At 35.9% G+C, this 23,148-nt stretch overlaps 1 protein-coding gene across 6 annotated transcripts in view; it reads left to right on the forward strand.

The window, feature by feature from the left end:
- The window catches only part of DLG5 (discs large MAGUK scaffold protein 5), a 110,897-nt gene that overhangs the window by 56,830 nt on the left and 30,919 nt on the right, over positions 1–23,148 (forward strand). For all 6 annotated transcript variants that reach the window (XM_061450507.1, XM_061450525.1, XM_061450541.1 and 3 more), the window contains exons 4-11: positions 1,214–1,357; positions 4,000–4,183; positions 7,652–7,911; positions 11,566–11,878; positions 16,364–16,594; positions 19,200–19,384; positions 20,027–20,152; positions 20,892–21,024. In XM_061450507.1, coding sequence (XP_061306491.1) covers positions 1,214–1,357; positions 4,000–4,183; positions 7,652–7,911; positions 11,566–11,878; positions 16,364–16,594; positions 19,200–19,384; positions 20,027–20,152; positions 20,892–21,024 — 1,576 coding nt within the window. The remainder of the gene's footprint in view (positions 1–1,213; positions 1,358–3,999; positions 4,184–7,651; positions 7,912–11,565; positions 11,879–16,363; positions 16,595–19,199; positions 19,385–20,026; positions 20,153–20,891; positions 21,025–23,148) is intronic.

The raw sequence follows: 23,148 nt of genomic DNA on the forward strand, positions 1-23,148 counted from the left end.
CTAGAAGTGTCTAAATCAGAAGTGACTGGCATTTCTTTTTTTCTAACAACCCTCACCACTGCGGTAGTGTGAAACCATTTTCATTTTGTTTCACTTTCCAGCTGCATTTCAGTTCCAGCATCTGTGTTGCTGTTTTTGAAGCAAGAATTCTGATTGATTTTCAAGCTGTGCTTACAGTGAAGCCATTTGGGAGAGGATGAGGTGGGAGAGAGAAGGGGTGATCTGTGCAGTACCTGAGCAAATCTGATATGAGAATAAACAGTTAAATGAAAAAGCAGTTGTTTTTCTTTGGGTTTGGTTGTGTTTGTTGTGTTTTTTCTTTTCATTGCCTGTGAACTTACGAGACACCTAGGAGATGACGCAGGGACAGCTGTCAGAAGCTTCGTTTTGAAACTACAAGGTTCAATGGCACAAAGATTGTGTGACTGTGTAGGAGAGGAACAGTTTGATTTAGAGTCTTAAAAGCTTAGTGCTTCAAAATAAGAAGGCATAATCCTGCAAATTGTTTCCTGCATGATTTGTGGTTTTTTTTTTTTCCTAATAAATACACGAAGGCATCATGTGCAAGGACCACGCATACTATATATAATCTCTGTTGGTCAATTGTTAGACAAGGTAGATTATTTTAGAAAATTTATCCTCTCCCAATCATCACGATATACTAAAAAAAAAAAAGTCAAAAAATTTCTTTTGAATGATTTTGTCTTTCACTTTGTTCATCCTGCTGAAAATTCCTTACTGGAGTTTATATTTGATTAATAATTATTTGAACAAAATTTGCGATTGACTTGTTCTTATATCAAGTGACAGTTCTGCTCTGTGGTAACCTTCCTGCTCAGAAGAGAGGTACATGCACACTCATTACTATTTTTTGCAGTTTTGGAGATAGACAGAATTGTCTCATTATTAGATGATACGTTTCAGTACAAAACCTGAAGCTAATGGTGTGAATATGCATGAAGCTAACATGTATTATGTTAGCTTTATACTGAAGCATAGCATCTAATAAGATAATTCTGGTAAAGCAATTTTCGTGGTTGCATCTTAATGTGGTTTCATCTTAATGTGAAACAGTATTTAAATTAAACATAATATAGCTTAAGTGTCAACAGTTTTGTGATACTATTTTTTATTGGCTATTAATTTCCTAGACTTTCCATTCTTTTTAGGAACTGATGTTTATGTTTGACTTTATATTCTTTTTCCATGCTAGGCCTAGTCCAAAACCAAATCATGATTATGAAAGGCTGAAGATACAATGCATGAAGGCCATGTCAGACCTACAGTCTCTGCAGAATCAACACACCAAGACACTTAAAAGGTGTGAAGAAGCAGCAAAAGAGGCAGATTTTTATCAGTAAGTATGAGTAAAGCTGTACAAAGTAAGAATTTACCAGTCTGTGCTAGGTCATAAAGTATTAGAGCATGGTAATCAAATATTTTTTTTAGGTTTTTCCACTTTAATTGCAAGATTAATGTTTGCCTGAATCAGATAAAATATTTCTGGGCTATTTGAAATGATAAAGTATGGATTGCTTGTTTTACTTTTAGGAATTTGAGATAAGAAATCCCTGATGTCTTGATGGGACCAACAAGGAAAGCTTAATTACTGTCTTGCAATTACAGTCCAATAGTTTTACTGTCAGGCTGGAGAGCAGAGTATAATGCAAGAGAATGTAATGACTTACTTTTTTAATATGTTGTAATAGCTCTCATGCTGATTTGTGTAAATTTTAACACAGCTTTAGACCAATACTAAGAATTTATGAAAATGCAATAAAATAGGGAGGAGATAGTGAATACTCCTAGAATGTATTTCTGTTTAAAAAACAGTTGTTGATGCAAGTAGAAACATGTTTTTCCTTAAAGGAAGACAGCTCTGAAATTGAAATGCAGATAAATTTTTAGTGTGAAGTCAGTTTCACTTAAATCTACACTATAAAGTATGACTAGTATTTAATGACAGCATATGTTTTCATGGGGGCGCTCCTAGCTCTTACATAGTGCTTATGCCCACAATTCTTCAAGCCTGCCAAGATAGGCACTGTTTCCTTACAGTCTTTTTCCAAAACCTGAAATTAGCATTAAAGGTTGTCGACAGGTGCAGATGTAGCAAATTCTGTAGCATCTTTACAAAGAGCCTTATTCCTAGTTTTATTTGAGGATTTTCAAGTGCTTCAATTTGCTAGTGAGTTCTGTGCAAAGCATTAATGTTCTGTACCTTGTAGATGGATTGTTTTGAGAGCTGAATTACCTATAAATGTCCAGTGCTGACATGAAGCACTTGTATTCTTAATACAAAAAAGAAAAAGTGTTTTGCTCGCCTTTTTTAGATGTTCTGTAGTCCCTGAAACCATACTGGTTTACACTCTGACTGTATCAGTACTTCCATGATAGTGTGAAAGGATTTACCATCTCATATCCGGAGAAAAGCTCTAGTTTTAAAAGATAGAGCAATTGATTGAAATACTCAAGTATACCAAGAATATAGGCATATTCCTCAGAGACCAACAATTTAGGCTTCTGCAAAATGATGCATAGATACAAGTTTTTGCATTTGTACTGTTGTACAGCCTAAGATTATCTGGTCAGAAGACAGTATAGCAAATTTTAACTGATTCAGAGGTAGTTATTTTTAGTCTAAGAACTTATTTACTTGGATTGGAATAATTCAGTTTCCTACTTTAAACTTCAGGGATGCTGAAACTCACTGTTGCAGTTTAAGTGCCTGAAACATGACAACACATATAGAAATCCATGCATGCAGTTACTGTTTCTCCTATGAATAATTTATGGGGTAAAGAAAGGAATTGAAAAGTATATGCTATTCAAATATTTTTTCTCCTGCAGTAATTTTTAAAACCCCAAGATTTATTTTATTTTTTAAAAGTTAGCATTCCAAAGAATTTTATAATTTCCAACAAAACCTGAATAACAGCAGATTAATAACTACATGTAAAAACTATGTCCTTTTACAAGTAAAAAACTTTTTTTTTTAATGCTTTCGGTAGCACTGTGTAGGAAATGGTATTTCAGTTCATAAGAAAGGAATAAAAAGTATCTTAAAATGTAAACTGGTTCTATTAATTTCTGTCTTGTTATGTGCTGGGTTTTTGGTTTTTTTTGGGGGGGAGGGGAGGTGGGGTTTTGTTTGTAGGGTTTTTTTGTTGATTTTTTTTTTTCTGTTTTGATTTGGGTTTTTTGTTTGTTTTGTATGAACTTTAACTGTTTTACCAGCAGGTGTGAGAGTCCATTTTGAAGAATTCTGTTTCAATAACAAAAATATTTGTCAGTATCCAAATGATACTCTTTATTTGATCTGCAGTAGAAAATATATTCAGTTGATTTTTCTACTCTTTTTCAGCAGTGATCTGGTCTAATTTTGGACTGCTACCTTGATCTATAACCTGAATGATAGCTTCCTTATGTGGCTGTCAATTGTTTAATTTTTGATAGCTTTTTACCTGCCTGGATGTAGTTGAAACATACATCATGTATTTTTGTTGCATGTGGTTTTTTTTGTTAGTTTGTGTTTTGTTTTTTTCTTAAAAAAACGCAGTAGCATACAAGGAGATTTTTGAGTTTTCATCTGTAATTTGGCTAATTGCTGCTCAGCCAAGGGGCCCAAGAGAAAGTGGAGGTGATTAATGGAATAATTCCTATTATCTCCAAGATCATATTGCTCTTGCATTACACAATTTCTGTTTGTTCATCTGCTTGCTTTTGCAATGGCTATGAAATGGCATTGATGGGTAGCATAAATCCATCATCTCTTCTGACGCAGTGTAAGAGTATGGTGTAGTTTCGCGTATTTTCATGCTTATGTTCCTGTTTGTTTCTGATATATATTTTCCCCTGCTGTTTGGTGTATTTAAATATGCAAAATTGAGTTAGTTTGACTTGCTTTCTAGGTATGAAACACATCCTTGAAATTACTTAGTCCAGGACTTTGTCTTTGCAAATTGGCCCCTAAGACCATTCTTTTGTATGCCGTGACAGCACATTGCACAGTCGGCTGCTGAGTGACCAGTCGCAGCTGAAGGAGGACATGGATACCTTGAAGAGGAAAAACACACAGTTGGTACGAGAACATAATCATCTCCAGCAGTCATGTGAGGAAATGAAGAGGCTTCATGATGAGGATCAGAAGGAGATAATGGACTTGCGCACCCAGCAGCAGCAGGTAAGCTACAGCTTGTAGTGTACATGATAGAAGAGATCATGAACTGTTCCCTTTGATAAATAACTCAGTAAAACCAAACGCACGGTGTCGCTGACTTTTATGTATTACTGATTCTGAAACATCTGCCTTAAATTTTACAGCACTAGGGGAGAAAATAAGATCTTGCATACTAATTGATTTTCTGTGTCTAGCTGAGAAAGAGGATAAGAGATATAGCATATTAGATGGTATTAAAAAATTTTGATGCAGAGATGAAAAAACTGCATGAGGGAGATTGTATATGCATGATGGCTTTTTAAGTGGGTGGAGAGGCATCAAAAACCTAGCTTGAAGTTGCAAAGTGATTAAAAAGGTAACTATTTCCGTAGAGTGTTTTGTGGGACAGGGCTATCTTTAAACTTGCATGCTATTGGTTTTGGTTTTTTGAAAAGAATCACAATTAAAAAAAGAGTGACAGAGACTTGTTTTTTTTTAAATCATTATTCTAGTGACATTGTAAAGGTTAGGGGAATGACTGAGCTAAGTTTGGTTATTTAGACTTTCAGACACTATTCAGTTAGAACAAAACTACAGGTTGATGAATGTTTTTGAACTTCAAACAAGAAAAGACAAACTTTTCAGGACTGGAACGGGTGGACATATCAGAACTATATAACAAGCTGTCTCCAGGCCAACTTTGTCACATGTTCTGAAGAAAGATGATCAATACTAAGGAGCAACTGGTCATATCATGGTTCACCTATCGAAAAGTCTGGTAATTTAGTTAGAATAGTCACAGTAACATGGAATGGTTAAACAGAATATCTTGGTTAACAGTGTAGGCTGATTTACAGGTCAAACTTGCAAGTCAAACATTAGGCTTCAGAAACAAAACAAAAATAATCATTTGCTAGGGTAGGAAGGGCAAAGGTCATAGCAAGCTGGATATGCTGAATGACACTTTGGGAGGTGCTTGAGGGCAGTGCAAAGAGGAGTGAAGATTTCTATTTCCTTTTGATCCCTTCATCTAATACTTACCTTGAGAATTCTGCTGTAAAATGATTTAGTGGCTTGGTTTAGAAGATGGCAGAAATGGTTTGCTGTGTAAACCTGGGCATTCATTCTTCTGTGCCTCAGTTTCTGGGTCTGTAAAGCAGGAATGTAAAACCTCTAAGAGAATTCTGTTATATTTTGAGGTTCCGGTCTGAAGTTTGAAACTATCTGGCAGCACGAAAGGAGGCTGAAGTATCACTGTCAGTATTTATTTAAAGAAATTCAGTCTAGTGTCAACATCATGATTAAACTTTTAAAGAAAACTTGTACATGCCACTTGGTGAGAAAGCTGTCTAACGCCAATTCTCAGCATGTCACAGTGAATCATAGTGTCTTGAAGGGGCGCCAAGAGTCTTTATCTTGTCTGTGTCATTTCTCATCTGTATTAGTCTAACTCTGTGTTGATCCCTCTGATGAGTTGTTTTGTTTTAAGGCTGTAGCAAAACACAACATCTTGGTGGCTTCAGAGAGCAAAAACTTTTCATCAGGTTATTCTTCGTGTTGGATTGTCATGGAGTTGCTAGGTAGCAGCTGACCAGCCATTAGGTTCTCTGCTTGTCTATGAAGTTTCCTGTTGCCATGGCTGTCTTCCTTGGTCCAGTTGGGACTATTTACTTTTTCTCAGACTGGGATTTTGAATGGGACACCTTCATTACTACACTGCTTCCTGTTTATGGTGTTTCTGTCTTCCTCCATCAAATCTCTGTTAGCAAGTTTATGCTGAATTCCATCCAGTTTCTTGTATATTCATTTTTTTTTTCTTTAATTATTTTATGTGGTTTAAGCAAAAAAAAAAACATTCCACTGCTTGAGGCAGTGAGAAGTGGCTTGTTTGTGTTTGGATTCTCAAATCTTGGTTCTCAAACCTGTTCTCAAATTGCTTTGGGAAATAGTCTTCAGGAAAACTGCTCTCTTGACCTGGTTTAAAACAGCGTCTATTTACACTTTACGTATGCCTACAGTTATCACGTTTAGCCTATCTGAAATGGTTCAGTGAAGCATGCCAGCTAATCGTCGGTCCAACTCTGTGCAGATTATGCTGCTGAGTCCACTGAGGATAGGGATGTATACGGAAATTGCCATGCCCCATGAGACTCTAGCCAAAGTGCAGCCTTGTTCCAGGACAGTTTTATGAACAGTAACTCGCCCGTTTTACATGTCTTGGTTAGTTAAAGGAGACCACTGTTAGGTGGAAGAACTTTCTCTCTCTCACATTGCCTCTGTAGAGAAGTATTTTCCTTAAAGCAAGCAGGCAGTCTCTTTCAGTCTTCTTTCCTTCTGGTCTGCAGGCATCCATGTTCTTCCATGTTCAGGAACTGGCTCTTACTCTGAATATAAGACACAAGAGAAGATGAGGAGCCCATTTGTGCACACAGGGTAGTCGCTATGTGTTTGGTTTCAACATTTTATAAAGCTTATGGTTTCTGTCCTTTTCTTCCAAATTTTTTAATGCTGTTTATTTTCAGATAGTTGGAGACATAACTTTTTAGGCTGATGTTAAGATTATATAAATTCTTGTCACATCTTTACATAGAACATTCCTGTTTCTTCCCAGCACTCTATCAAGGCCAGATTTGAATTTAAAAAACAGAAGCAGGAAAAAATGAGCATAGCATTAAATATAAAGTGTGGGGGCAAGAAAAGGTAAAGCCTCATTTCAGGTACTTTTTTTACCTTTGAGAAGGAAGAAGGGAGAGATTTGTTGAAGCTCATTAGAGGCTTCTGTTCTTGTTGCTGGTCATTCATGATCAATGCTGCTATTTACAATAGGGTTCTTATGTCGGTGGAAATTAGTTTGAAACAGAGATTCAGGTCAAAATTTATTAATAATTAAATGGATTTTCCTCTTCCTGTTCATATTTTATGAATAGCTTTTGAGACACAAACCTCTGTGGGTAGTTCTCAGATGAAATATTGTATGAATATTAAAATATATGCGTGCGTGTGTAACATATTTAGCGTAGATTTTATTCTCCTGAAGTTTTAAATTATTTAATTCGTTCATGGAGGATACAGGCAACCTGTCGTGAATGCCACCTCGTGGTCACGTCCTAAATTACCGCTATAGTTTTGGTCATCAAATAACGATCACCTTTTGCTGAAACTGCCAAGTACTTTGAGAACAACGTGGGTTTAATAGCTGCTGTTAGCAATTACCATTAGAGAGATATTTTAGTAAACTTGTGCACTCTAAGTTGTGATAGAGCAGATTTTTTTTTTTTTTTTAATCCAGGTAATGTTAAGCAGATGTAGTATGCTTAGAGTAACATAGTGCTTAGAAAAGGCTCAGTGTTTCTTTGGTCATTAAAAAGAATGATCATTAAAATGCGTTAATATATTTTTGCTCTGATATTGTTTCTTACATGTATTTTAAATCAAATTTATTGGACTGATTAAAACCAGAGTTTATTAATACATTTCTGGCAATTTTTTTAGGTTATGAAGCAAAATGGATCCTCAGAGATATTAAATAAACTTTATGATACAGCAATGGACAAGCTAGAGGGTGTGAAGAAGGATTATGATGCCCTAAGGAAACGGTACAATGAGAAGATTGCAAGTCACAATACGGATCTGAGCCGTCTAGAACAGGCTGAGGAGGAGAACAGACGTCTTCAGAAACAGATTGACATGTTAATGAAGCAAAGGGACACAGCAATACATTTTCAGCAGCAATATTCGTCCTCACTTAGAAGGTATAATCAGTTTTTTTGAGGGATTTTGTGAAGGCAGTGTCAATTCTAATGTAGCATTTTACTTTCTCCATGGTAGAATTACAAATACTTTTCTAACCTTTTCTCTGGTGTGTTTTATCATGGTGCAATGAGTAAGTATGCGTTTCTATGTAAGATTTTTTTTTGGAAGGACCTAGAATGTGTGATTGGAATGTTTATTTGGAAAAACAATACTTTTTTCTTGAGAAAAGGATCTTCCAATTAGGGTTTGGAATTGTACAAGGAATTTTAACCATTGTTTAGTTGATGTGAGAAAGGGATATTCTGCCTTTCAAGATATATTTATTCTTAGGTTTAGACACAGGGGTCAAATACAGCAAAAGTTTTGTTGTATGTCAGACTTAGTGTTCCAAACAAACACCTTAATAGGTGGTGACCACAACAACATATATGTCTTTATTCAGGTATTAAAGACAAGTCAGTAAGAGGATATAATGTCTAAAAGGCATTTAGCAAATGAAAATGTTATCAAGCATAAGTTACCTTCTCATGATATTAGAATTGCAGACTGTGTGGGACTCCCAGACAGAGCTTTGGCCTGGCAGCAGAGTTCAGTGGATGCAGGTGTCTGGGAGTCTTGCTTCATTGAAAAGCATGGCTTCTGCAAGTAGCATAAGTGCCTAAACAAAAGGGCACAGAGGCTATGTCACACCACACTTAATCTCTCTCCTTGATACTAAGCCTACACATATGGAGTAGAAAGAATGCTAATGTACACAAGGACTCCAAAGAGCATCTGTGGGCATGCTGAGAATGGTTTTACTGATATAAGTTAAGTATAATACACAGCTCCCACAGACCGAAGCCAAAAAATGTTTTTTTTTAAATACATTCATAAACTTGTAGTAATTAAAAAAGATGAGATTGAACATAGATAGTAATGTACACACAAAAAGTATGTACCTAGTTGTGATACATCTGATCAAATTATGGGAGAATATGAGTAATAAGAGAATAAGTTATGTAAGTTAAACTGCCATGGATTTCCTGGAGTGAGGGAAAACCTAACATACACTACAAGAAACACTGCAACCTTCTAATACGTACAGAAGCTTAGCGTATTTGTATATTGGATTGTGATTTAGGTCTTCTTGAGAGGAAGGTGTGGTTTGATAATGAGTAGATGTTGGTTTCAAGAGTTTCATGGAAGTTATTCATGTTCCTGTGAATCCATGATCCAACTAAAACATAACTGAATGTAAGGAATTTTTGTATTCTACTCCTTTGGCTTTGGGTCTGGACTGTTTTTAACTTGCTTGTATTTATAGATATTTATAGAAACCTTTATTTGTCTCATGTTTTTACCCTTTCCTTATAACCAAAGCCATATTTCTCTGGGTGACTGATGAAGAATTTTTAAAATGCTTTTCAGATGTGTATACATTCCAGAATGTGAGTTAATAAACTTGCAGTTTGAGGATTAATGGGTCATAAATTGCCACACTAACTTTTTAATTAATGCCAAGTGTAAACAGTCAAAATAGGTTTTAAAGTGAACAGGAGTAATAAGACTCCAGTGATTGTCTGGGTCTCATTTTGAGTTAATCTTTGTCCCTAAAAAATATTGAAGAAGTGTTCAATCTATTTAATTTTCTTTGTAATGTTGTCACTGTAATGCACAGCATATGAATGCTGCGAGGACGATTTAGGTAGTGATTTGTTTGCAGATTACAAATTAGCTATATTGGTTATCCAATTCCTGTGTGCTAAACCTTATGCTACATGTGTGCTGCTGCATTTTGCATGTGGGCTGTGGTGCTCGCATAGATCTGCCAGTAGTTTGAAGTTGTGGTGGAGACAAAGCAGGTAGTCCTGGTAGGGTTCTTTTCAGAACTCCTTATTAAACTATGCTTGCTGCTACAGATCCATGCAACTTTGCTACTCATACTAACCTGTACTCTACACTTGTTATAAGTGGGCCTTCTCTACAGAAGGCATCTGCAAAAATGTGATCCATTTCCTTGTATTTCCTCCCTAGGAAGCAATGCAAGGTCAGGCAGGACCAAGGTATTTCAGCTGGATCACTGCTTTCATGTTTTCACAATTATCAGTACTTAATACATACTTCTATAGACAAACACTTTCCTTTCTCTCTCTGGTCACTTCCCCATGCAATATGCTTGTTGTGTTGGTTTTTTTTTTATTTTCTTTTCCCATGTTCTTCCTTACTGATGATAATTTTTTTGCTTGGCAAACATTGCATTAAATCTTTGCTCCTCCTTTCTCCCGTGTATCTTCCTAGTGTTGTCTTTGATTTTGAACGCCAAATAGTTTGCCAATGTACTGTGGGTTATCACATGGCTATGAGGTTTTTTGGCACAGTGTTTTAGATTTCTGATAAATCCTTGTATACTTCTCCTGTAGTATAATCTTGTCTTCATGCTCACAGTTCTGAAAAGAAAAAAAAAAAAAGAGATCCATATTGTAATATGTTAGATCTTCTGTACTGTCAGCCAGATGATCTCTTAAATTGAAGAATTCCCCAAAAGGAGCAAGGTGATAGTCTTGAAAATACTGGCAGATGCTTCAGTAAAGCTATGGCAATGCTTTGAATACACTGAGGCTTTCAAGGAAGTGTTTGAAATTGAGTTTACAACTCTCCCTTGGGAAAGGTCAGGCAACATGCTGGATTACAAGAAATTGTGATTTTAAACAGCATGAGGGGTATGTGCGAAATTTGAATTACCCTAAAAGTCCGTCAGCTTAGGTACAGTGTTTCTATCAATGGCATTTACCTGTGAGATTTTGGAAAAAGCATTCAGGAAAATTTTAGCTTCCAGTCGCGGAAGCTAAACACTGCTCTCAGGAGTTCTTTTTCAAACATAATTGTGAATTTGTGTGTGGAATTATATTTCCACTTTTAAGAATGCTTTGTCAATACAAACACTAAAGTTACGACTTACAAATTAAATTAAACTTTTCAGATCCTTTTTTGATTATGCTGTACTTCAGTAGATTGTAGTTATAAAATACATGTGTTTTCATCTGTGTTAACTATCAAAAATAGTTTTTAAAAATGTGAAGATACTTTGCATTTCAGTTTTACTGGATTAAGCTACTGATGAAAACAAAGAGTAATGTCTGAATTACCTGGTTTTAGTTCCATTGTCAGCATTTTTACTGTAATCACGTTTTTTTTCTCTAACGTATCCATTACCAACCTTGTGGCATATTTGAGCATGCGGAAGTTGTTCTGTTTGTTTTCCAGTTTCTGCATTTTTTTCCCTTCTTCCACATGCCTGAGAATGTACGCTGGGAGAAGGAGTTAAATTCTAAGATGAGCAGAGCTTAACAGTGATTAAAGTCAAACGTTTTGTGTTTTTTTTAGAATCATTTTTTCAACATTTATGTTTTACAATGAAACTAATTCTAAATTATTTCTAACAGTTTTTCAGTTCATTAAAGAGGTTCTGTAATATTTGTGAAGGCTTACTAATATTCCTGAAGCAGTAACTAGTCCAACTTTTATTTTGCAGCACTGAAGATATGTTGTCTAAGAAGTCCTCTCCAGTTTATTTTACCAATGGATACATTTGGTTATCCAGCCAAATCCTTAATGTATAAAAAAGGAAAATAAGGAAAAAGTATCTTACTGGCATTTCTGCTTGGTTTTAGATTTGAATCAGTACAGCAGGAACTAAACAGTGCCACAGCACAAAACAAAGAGTTGCAAAGAGAGATGGAGCGATTACAGTCAGAGGTGACAAGGTTCAAAACAATGCAGCTGAAAGCAGCAAAGGATGCAGAAAAATACAAGGAAGAAAGGGATTCAGTTTTCAATGAATACCGCCTTATAATGAGTGAAAGAGATCAAGTAATCAAAGAGGTAGATAAGCTTCAAACAGAGCTGGAGCTTGCAGAGTCCAAACTGAAGAACACTTCTTCTGAGAAGCGAGTGGCTAGTGAAGAGATGGAAGCTTTAAGACAGGTACTAATCTATTTTTCAGTGGAGAAGGGAAATGAGTATACATTGTTGACAGTAGAATCAGAAATGTATGACTAGTGGTTAATGGCTAATAGAAATGCACTGCAAAGAGGAAATTGTGTGCTTATGTTTTCGTACAGCAGTCCTTTTTACTGTCAATCTGTTAAGCTTTCATGTTTGAATATTGTACCTGTCAATTGAAATTTGCTATTCCCTTGACTTAATCCTGTTCTGCTGATTATAAATCCTTCCTTTACTGTGTTAGTTTTCTGTGCCTTCTCATGTAATGCTTTATGTAACAATACACCTCTAAATATTCATTTTTTTTAACTTCTAACCTCTACAGGAACCACTGGATACTATCTACTATGACTTAGGACGGTATATGATAAAGTAGTCTCAAGTATTTATGCAAAGCCTGTGCTGACATGCATGTTCCTACTCATTTGCACTCCTTCTGCCTTTGAGTTAGATGATATTTTGAAGATTTTTCACTAGAACTCAGGCATGCCTTAAAGTGTGTGAAACCAGAACTTTGTCTTTTTCAGCAGTACGTTCTTGAAATGCTCGTCTCGTAACCATGTTATAATGATGCTGTTAAGATTTCCAAAACACAATTTGCTGCTGGGTTTCATTTCAGCTGACATGCATTCATTTGACCCTTTGGTTTACAAATACTTATTTTAGCATGAAATAGATACAAGCAAATGTATCCCATTGCCTATAAATCTCATTTTACCTTTTTCACAGCATTACATCTGAACAAAGTGCCCTTTTAAGAAAAGTTAAGGTGTGAAGCTTTTTCTAAATAACCCCATGATTGATGGACATAATGTGGACTGTAACACATTAAAAATAACTAATTTCTGGATTTAAGCATTCATAGTTTTCAACCCTGCATATTTGTCAGCTAAGTAATTTAGGTCTTCAGCAAGTGAGATCTTAATGTGTGTTTCATACCTGTTCTGCTTTCATCAGAGCCGTTAATTCAATAGAAATGTCTGTTGATTTCAGTGGAAATAGGGTAGCTAATAAGGAATACTGATGGAACACAATTAGTTGTTCTTGCTCCAGTTTATTCTATCTGTCATTGTGGCACTATGAGTAATTTGCCAAAGTATTTTATGGGGCAGGAAATTAAAATGTTAAATACATGGGAAATTCTTCCTACGTATCTGATTTGAAGGGGTGTTTGAACAGGAACCAGTAAGAGGCTAGGACTCATGAGTGAGATGCTTGCAGGGCACAGATACGCATTTTTCTTCACCCAGAACTGGCACATCCGAAAGTAGAAATAATCTTTTCTGTTATGTACTAAAAGGTGTAAAATAGTGTAAATTTTGTTCCTGTTTTCTTTTCCTGTTACTATGACTCTTCTGCATGTGAGCAGGTATGTTCCTGTGTCTTGTCACTGACTCTTAGCAGCTGCATTCAGTGTGTCAGAGATATCATAGCTCTGGCAAGGCAAACGTTAGAAAGATTAAAAAAAAATATTGATCAAGTGATACAATCATTTGAAATAGTACCCTGAAAGGTGCCCTTACTTAAGTGGGATTGATCCTGTCGGTGAAGAGTTGGTCTGGTGCTTGCTAAAATGTAACTTAATGGTTTTTGCTTTCCTTGTGATGTGTAGCAGCTTTAATTGCCCTTATAGTCCACTGACTGGTTGAAACAGCACTGAATCCATTCAGGTTGTTTAAAAATGTTAATTTATTCCCTGAAGCTTGTGTTTGCTAGCATACTTTTTATATCCCAAAGAAATGTAAAAGCAACTGAAATGGGTGAAATGGGGGAATAGTTGATTCTTTAAGCATTATGTTGTGAGCAGTTACTGATGAGGTCAGTCAATTTCCTATTTATTTAAGCTTTATTGGTCACACGTGCCTAAACATAATGGATTAATTTCCATCCAAAATATACTAAGTGCCTGGCATTTACAGATGGTAGAAGGAATCTCAGGATGTTGCACTATGGATAGTTCTGGATTAAGTTCTCAGGAGTTTGGCCACTCAAACCTGGAGATTTAAATTTACCCCTCTACTTTCCTCAGTGGTGTTTTTGTTTGGCGTAATCTTTCGCTCCAGCAATTACTTAGAATGTCATGTTTCATCTCAGTGGTAGTCAGCTTTCTCCTCTGTTTAATAAACCTGTTGTATTTTATCTTTATTGCAGTATACTCAGATGCAAGAACTTCTTTAAAACATAAGAATTCTTCACAAATTCAGAATTGTTCTTCAAACCAAAACACTCTGATGTTTCCAAACAGAAGCTGTTCTAGTCAGTGCCAAATGGCACATTGCCCTGTGTTGTCATGTTGTGATTTTGTGCAAATGTCACAGGAAAAAGACAGAGGTGAAATTTTACTACTGACCACTGGAGGCAATGGCTGCTCTTATTCAGACAGTTTTTATAGAGCATGCTGGAATAAACAGTGGCAATACATATTTTTCCAGTCGCCTTAAAGTAATGTAAATTCTTGTTTAATGAAGGGCTTGCTGAGAACTTTCCCTCTGCTTTGATACTTGATGACTTTCATCTCAGCTGCATGCGGGAAAAGAGTTTAATATATTTGTGTAAGTTTTATACACACATTTGAATGCATATTTAATACAGACTATAGTTAAGCCGTGCAAAATGTTGCTTCCAGTACTAAAACTTGCTTGCACCAAAAGATGGGTCAGGGATTTCTCTCTTCAGAGGTACTGAGCAATGGAAGCTCTTACTGATGTTGAAGAAATTTGATTGCTCTGGTAATTGACAATCAGTGATATGTTTAAAGTTCATCAAGTGAGTTATTAATCTAGTGCCTTTCTGTTATTCTACAGCAAAAATAACAGTATCACCGCAGAACTGTTTTAACAGCCTGACTGGCCTTAGTAAGATGCTGATTGCAAAACCAGTTATGTTAGTACAGCAAAATGCAATTGCCATCCATGTTTTAAATACTCTTTGCAAATTGTAGAGGAAAATAGAATGTAAAACAGTGTATGAAATTTTGACTTTCTATCTTAAAGTATTTGGACCTTTTCTTTCTTTTGCTTTTGAGATGTCAGCTGTGTCTGGTAATCTTTTTGAGATCAAAATATCAATAATTTCCAGCTAGGAGCACCTGTATGTTGAAGGACTTTTTTGTAGGCATTGGCTGAATGCTTCTAGAGAGTTGGACCATTTAAAAATCTAGTGGCATGAACTTCAGCTGTTTCAATACCTCATTTTTCCAATAGGAAGTCTAAACTATTTCAAAAGGATAGATTGTATTTTAGAACTACATTTTCCTCTTCTTTTTTTATCATGATGCAGTTAAATTCCATTTAATGGAATTACATTTAATAAGATGTACTGTCATTCTGTTTTATGGCAAACTGTACTGAACAGCATAATGAACATGCTGTAGTTTGCACATTAGTATTTACTAGCATATGACTTGAATGTCCCTTTGTCATGGTTTAACCCCAGCTGGCAACAAAGTGCCAAGCACCTGCTAGCTCACTCTTCTTCCCCCACACCACTGGTAGGATGGGGAGGAGAATCAGAAAAAAGTAAAAAAAGTAAAACCCAAAAGTTGAGGTAAAGACAGTTAAAAAATTTAAATAAAGTAAAATTAACAATGATAATATAACAATACTAATAGTAAAAAGAGAGAAAGAGGAATAAAATTCAGGAAACACAAGTGGTGGACAGCACAATTGCTCACCGTCTGCTGACTGATACCCAGCCTGACCTGAGGAGTGATTGGTCCCTTCCGGGTGACTCCCACCAGTTTATATATTGGGCATGACATGCTGTGGTATGGAATACCACTTTGGCTAGTTTGGGTTAGGTGTCCTGGTTATGCTCCCTCCCAGCTTCTTGTGCCACTCCTCATTGGCAGAGCATGGAAAATTGTGAAGTCCTTGGCTTAGCATAAGCACTACTTAGCAACAACTGAAACATCAGTATGTTGTGAATGTTGTTCTCAAACTACATCCAAAACACAGCACTATACGAGCTACTAAGAAGAAAATTAACTCTATCCCTGCTGAAACCAGGGTACCTTTTAAAACTTATGAGGGAGGTATAAGATACTTACATAGCTGGGCTGTCTACATGATTTCAGTCATTTAAAACTGAGGCAGTTGCTTAAAACTATTTGCAATATATTTTTATCTGTTGTCATACTTATGTCCTTTTGTTAAAACACCATGTCTGACTGGTTAATAACCTTCCCTTATTCAGTTTCCTCAAAACTGTGAGTGCTCCCAGATCCTTGCTTACTTTTGACTTAGCACTGTGCTAATGTGATGTTGTGATATCTTTAGTAACAGATTTAATGTTCTTTACGAGTAATTAACTTATATGTAATGTGAGCACAGTCTTGTACTGCTCCCGTTTTTCAGAACATTAGTGGTAAACGCTCTAGGGTTTTAAGGTGTCAGTGTATATCCAGTTGGAAAGAATGATCTATTTTCTTCTGTACTTAAACTCCTGCAACAATGGATCTTGTTTTAGGAGCTAAACTCAGCTCTAGTGGAAAGAGATCGAGCAATTTGTGAGAGGAATGAGTTGCTGGAAAAATACTGTCATGAAGTGAAGGACAAAGCTGAGGCCCAGAAGGAGCTTGACCAAGCTTGCAAGGATATAGAGACAGTGAAGGAAGAAAGAGATGTTGCCAGGAAAGAGAGAACAGAAGCTATCATCCAGAGAGACCATCTACTAAGGGAGTATTATCAGGCTCGTCAGGTATTTCAAGTCTTCTTAAATGCCTTTTTCTTTACTAGCTTAAAAGGGTCAGTAATTTTCAAAAGATTCGTTAAAGATCTGGGCACATTGGGTGTCATCCTCCTTTTTCCTAAGTCACTGTACCTACATATAAATGCATGTATGTTCTTCAAGACATAGTGACAGAACTTGTTTGTAAGAAATACAGTCATGCTTCATATTACTTTTCTGATTATAAAAATAAATGGCAGATAAAATACTGTGTTCAAGCACGTGGCTAAGCGGTTTATTACTTGCTGGTAGGTCTGTTGCTATATATAATATGTTGTTCATGCCTATGACCTGCTCAGGATGTTAGCTGTTTCTTCCTTTATGATACTTCATAAATAAAGTTAATTGAAGTGTGATTGTAAATTTTCTATTCTATACATGTTCTTAGTATACATATGCTGTTCTGACAATTTATGTGTCTGTATGAGTAGTAACATTCTTACAATTCTGCACACTTACTGATGCTTGTCTTGTGTGCAGTACTAAGCCTGAATCCACTTACAACTGTGAATGCTTACATATAATGTAGTATGAAAATGCAGAGTATCAGAACTCTCATGAACTCTTGCTCATGAGATAATACAAAATTATTTAATATTAATCTAGATAGTTAGGGTTGTTTTCATAAAACTTGTGTTCTCCTTTCATTGAATACCAACCCTTTACCAGTACAAAAAAGAGTTTTTTAGTCTTGCCTACCATACTGATTTTCAAATCCCAAATGAGTGTGTGTGGAAGCAATTCAACTATGCTTTCAGTTTTACTAGAAATTGAAACTAGAAACTGAAAGAGGGTAGATGTAGATTAGATATTAGGAAGAATTCTTTCACTGAGGTAGTGAGACACTGGAACAGGTTTCCCAGAGAAGCTGGGGCTGCCCCATCCCTTGAAGTGCTCAAGGCCAGACTGGATGGGCCTTTGAGCAACTTGGTCTAGTGGAAGGTGTCCCTGCTTATTCCAGAGGGGTGTAACTAGGTCTCTTCCAACCCAAACTGCTCTATGATTCTGTGAAATAGATCTTTCATTGGTTTTGGTTCTTCATGGCCAACCAGTGGGATTTTGGAAACTTGGTGTTTTCTCAAGGAAGCTGATTAAGTTTGGGTGAGCTTTGCTTTGACTTAGCAGTGGACCTGCTCAGATGCTCACCTTTGGCAGATTCCAAGTTAGAACTGACATTTCAAATATAAATGTCTGTTTGATCCTCTGTTTGAGTGGGTTTTTTGATTGTCTTTTTCCTGCCAGTGGACCAGAGGAAAAGAAAGTGATCCTTGGAAATAAGAGACAATCAATAGGCCAGACATGACTCTTACTAGCCTTGGTTTGGTCTTGTTTGTTGCAATTTTAATGTTTTCACATTGAGATGAGAATGTAACCTGAGGTTTAAGGTTCAGGGCTCTCTTATTTTTTAATACAACTAATTTAGATGGAAAAAAAAAGAGCCCTTGAAGTGTATTAATGTGACTTTGTAGTCTCTGATATACATGCATTCAGGTCTTAAAAGCATTCCTCCAAAGTTTAATCAAATGACAAGTCTAATCAAATTCATAATTTTTTTTTTTTATAGTCTTAACATTAATCACACACAGTTGTTGCAAGCCCATGGCATTCAATACTTGTGATGGGCTGTACTGCTCTAGTTGCCTTCTATTTATTGTGCTGCAAGCTTGGAGTATTCTCTCTATATGTCTTACTATTGTAACTACCTCTCATGTTCAAAATAGAGAATATTAGAGGAACAAGGTAATTTAAGAAGAAACTAGTTCTTACCTAAACCAAGAAACATTGAAAAAAACTTTTTTGGAATTCCTTTGCTCTGTTTTGCAGTTAAGGGACCTTTGTGAATCACAAGTCTGTGTTGTGAACATATATGTTTGGTTGTCCCAAATGATGTAACTCATAGAATCATAGAATAGTTAGGGTTGAAAAGGACCTTAAGATCATCTAGTTCCAACCCCCCTGTCATGGGCAGGGACATCTCACACTAAACCATGTCACCAAAGGCTCTGTTCAACCTGGCCTTGAACACCACCAGGCATGGCGCATTCCCATTCCATTGCCTCACCACCCTCACAGTAAAGAACTTCTTCCTTATATCTAACCTAAACTTCCCCTGTTTAAGTTTTAACCCATTACCTCTTGTCCTATCACTACAGTCCCTGATGAAGAGTCCCTCCCCAGCATCCTTAAATAATGCAGACATTAATGCAGGAAATATGTGTTGTATCTGATACCTAAATATTCTTGAAGGTTTTTTTCTGTCTACTAAACAGAACAAGGTAAAAGAATGGAATGTCTTTTCTGAAATACAAAATGCTCACTGATGTTATTTCAAAGTGAGGATTCTTATTCATATAGATTATATTCAGAGGAATTTATGTGCCACCGGATGGAAAATATTGAAGCTGTTTTTATCCCTTTTTTTAATCCCTCAGAGTTGCTGCTAAGATAAATTAACATTTTCCATGAAAATATGAGAATTGAATATATCAGGCAACACGCATAGAGTAAAAGGTGTTTGTGCATACTTACCTAAAAGTCATGCCTAAAATACTTATCTATGTTCCTTAATTCCTAGATACAAGATTCTGCTACCCTTGACATAGAAAGAGCAAACAAAGAAATTGAAATGCTTCGGAAACAGTATGAGGCAATGTCACAAGAACTAAAGGAAGCTGTCCAGGAAGCAGAAGTAGCCAAGTGTAGGAGAGATTGGGCCTTTCAAGAGCGGGATAAGATTGTTGCAGAAAGGGAAAGTATACGGTAAAGGAATGCTAGATGGTACATGAGTGAACTTTTTAACACCTTGTGTGCAGTTGATGCAATTCTGGGACTTGGTGGGTTTTGCTGGCACTTGCTTCAAGTTCTGCATTAGCTTTCACAGGGTGATTTTAATTTTTTTTCTTTTTTTTTCCCCAAGTTGAGGGCACCTTGCAGGATACTTTTGCTTTGTCTGTGCTTTCATACCCGTAATATGTCTCTAGTAAATACTGTTGAGCCTAACAGCACTGCTATGTAGGAACAACGAATTGCATGTTCTTTTAGACATAATACAACTAATCCTGCTATAGCTATAGTCCTGTAGGGGACTTTTTGCAAAAGGTACCCAGTGTCTTTGCTACTAAACATATGTAAGAAACTAAATGAACATAATCAGATTTTTTTTTTCTTGATTGTTTAAAGAAGGTTAGTAGAAACAAAGTTTTGAAAGGGATGAAGAAAGTTTGTTATTATGACAAGCTTTTCCTTAAGACCTAGCTAGTGTAATTTTTTTCTTTCATATGCTTTTGGGTTTTATGGAGATGTTTTGAAACTGCTTTTTTGAATTTTGCATTAACTATACAGTGTGGAAAAAACTTTGCTAGGTTTTTAAGTAATTAACCTGAAACTTCTTTGCTTATGAAGGACTTTGTGTGACAACTTAAGAAGGGAGAGAGACCGGGCTGTGAGTGACTTGGCTGAAGCTCTTCGCAATCTGGATGACATGCGAAAGCAGAAAAATGACGCTGTTCGTGAACTGAAGGAACTGAAGTATGTTAAGAGAAATGATAAAATTGTATGGAAGCTAGTGATAAAAGCTTTGCTTTGTTAGCTGTGTTCGCAAGTGAACCATATGTTGTTACAGCTGTGGACAGCAGGTATTCATGATAATGTATGTGGAAACATTACCTTTATTTTTAGTTACTGTAAAAATTATTTTGGTGGGCAGGATTCTAAGTCTTGCTATCTTAACCTTTTATTTTATTAATGAGATACATATTCTAAGCTTTGAACTGTGGAGATACACTTAAACAATATGGGATTCTTTTGCTGGAGCTGGATTAACCGCAATTTAGTTCCTCCCAGCTGTATCTCACTAGTGTATGAGTGCAAGGAGGATATGCATTAAACATCATCTCAGTGGGTTATAGAATAGGTTTTGCTGTCAGTATTTATCATGCCTCACTTGTCCTGAGCATAGTGATGCAGCTCATCTGAGGGTAAATTAAATGCATTTTGGGAAATGGTAGAGACCTAGTTGTGCACTTCAGTCATGTAAAAATAATGCAAAAATTGTAAGACTATGTTAGGACAATGTATAGAAAAGACAAGTCAATTTGATAACAGCCCAAGAACATCGGAGAGTTGGAAGCATGAGATGGATTTTTGTCACAGCTTAGTTTTTTTGATTTACAAACCAAAATACTAGGAATCTCACAACAATAACATTATGTCTCAAATTATTTCAAAGGGTTGTCTGTGTCTTTAAATAATTATTTTCTTTGCCTAGGGAGAAGATGGAGAATCAGTTGGAAAAGGAGGCCAGATTCCGTCAATTGATGGCCCATAGTTCTCATGACTCAGCCATAGACACAGATTCTCTGGAATGGGAAACAGAAGTGGTAGAATTTGAAAAAGACAGAGTAAGTCAAAGCCACAAACTGCATTGTTTTACATATCTGATAACTTTGAAGTAAATTATTTTGATACTAGGTATGATTAAAAATTAATCTGTTTTTTGGGTGGGTTTTTTTTTTCTTTTTAGTTCAATTTTTTTTGTGAGGAGCCACACATATATGTAGCAAGTGTGGTAACATCTAGATGAGAGTAGTTGGCAAAACTAAGCTGTTATACACAAGCTTTGTATTTTTTCTTGATATGAATTATAAATAAAAATAGTTCCTCCATCTGATCTTGCAGGGTACTCAGGTCCATGTGCTATAAAATAATGTTTTGAGTTAAACATTTAGTGTTTTTGAAGTTAATGATTCATTGCAGAAATGGCGGTGCTGAGGCAGTCAAAACTTTGGATGGATGGAAACACTGATGTCAGAGAGCTCAGTCCTCTACCCCAACATTCAGCACCACATATACGTGTAAAATAGTTAAGCTTTTACGTGAAGTTATTTCTTCTACTTTTCTTCAGATTTGATGATGAGAAATTTAAAAGTATTTGAAGTATTTATTAATGATCAACATATGTTTCAGGGCAAGATTGCACTTCATCTTAAAAATCTGGGATGAAAAGAGATGCTAATCTTTCTTGCTTGTCTGTAGAGGAAGTTAAACCCCTTTTCCATTTTGGCTGATAAAATAAAGTCCTTAAATTTAGCTTTCAAGATAACCTTCACAACCTTTCATTATCCTAGTAGTACTTTTCTCCATTTAATTCTATTTTTCTTCATTATAGGCTAGAATTTTTATTTCAATTGCTTTGTGTGCAAGTCTTGTATGCTGTTCTATTTGAAGTTTTTGGATGACACATTTGCTCAAAATCTTTCTGACCACATACAACTCACACATAGCCTTCCAGATTGTGTTTTATTTATAACAGCTTCTGCATATACCAGAATTTCTTTGTCATTTCTGAATGACAAAGCTTGTGATTTCGTGCTATCTAATTAAGTCCCTTTTATTTTACTGCAATATTTAGGGTGGTGTATTTTTATGCTCTTCCAATCTGACTGTGTTCTGACAGTGCATCCAAACAAAATCGCTAATACGTTCCTTTTCTGGCACTAAAAATATTATTTAGTAGTATTATATGTTGAAATATATAGATTGAAAAGACTATATGAACTGAGTACCGATGCTGATCAATCAGACCACCATCTCTTTCTGGGATAACAATTTCCCTTTTGCCATGCTTTTTCACCATTTTTGACCAGGTCTTTCATCATTAGATTTTGCCCGTAGCCATCTTCTCCATTTTAACTGAGAACTAATAATTTTGCTTTTCCATTATCTGTAAAATTAGTTGGCCAATCTAGGTGTGGTAAACAACATTCCATCCTGATGAATTTTCCATTCGTGTACAGTTATTTAGTTATTCTGTACTTCGGAGATTGTTCTAAATGTTTGTATTACTGAGATCAAATGCATAAACTTTGTAACTTCAATATGTTTCTCTTTCCTGAACATGGGGATTATACTCGCTGCCATCAAATTATGGTAATAATATTGTGCTAACTTTGATTACATATGTGGGAAAATCCTTGTTGACCTACCAGCATCTGAAGTCCAGGATGGAGGTTCTAGAGTTGAATACATTTAAATCCTTTTATTTTTGTTTCAACTTCATCTGTCTCCTTAAGATCATATTCTACATAATTGCTCAGCTCAAAGCTTAGAGAAATAAAATTCACTTTTCAGCTGTGAGGCTGTGCAACGGGTCTGAGATCTCTACTTTGGTCTTTATTTTTATGGCAGCCCTGTGCTCTTCCCTATGAACCTTTTTCTCACATAGAACATTTGGAAGAATAAAGGGGTTTAGTATATTTCTGGCAGGTTTAGATCAGTTGAATTTCTGGTGTATATTCATATATTTGAATGTTTTATCTTCAGTTTTTATGAGGCATCTCTTGCACTCCCTGCAGATCTTATGCTCTGCTGATTTTAAGGGGATTAGTCATCAAACAATGTCTAGAACCATGCCTCACATGTCTTACTTAAGTTCAGTTTAATTTTTGTATGTTTTTAAATTACCATCTCCCTTCAGTATGCTGAGATGGTTGGTTCAGTTGATTTCAAGTAGAGTTCTCTAATTT

Source organism: Pezoporus flaviventris, unplaced genomic scaffold (assembly GCF_033815535.1).
Source record: "Pezoporus flaviventris isolate CSIRO_AGI_PZ_B2104156 unplaced genomic scaffold, CSIRO_AGI_Pfla_v1 ptg000001l, whole genome shotgun sequence".
Taxonomy (NCBI): Eukaryota; Metazoa; Chordata; class Aves; order Psittaciformes; family Psittacidae; genus Pezoporus; species Pezoporus flaviventris.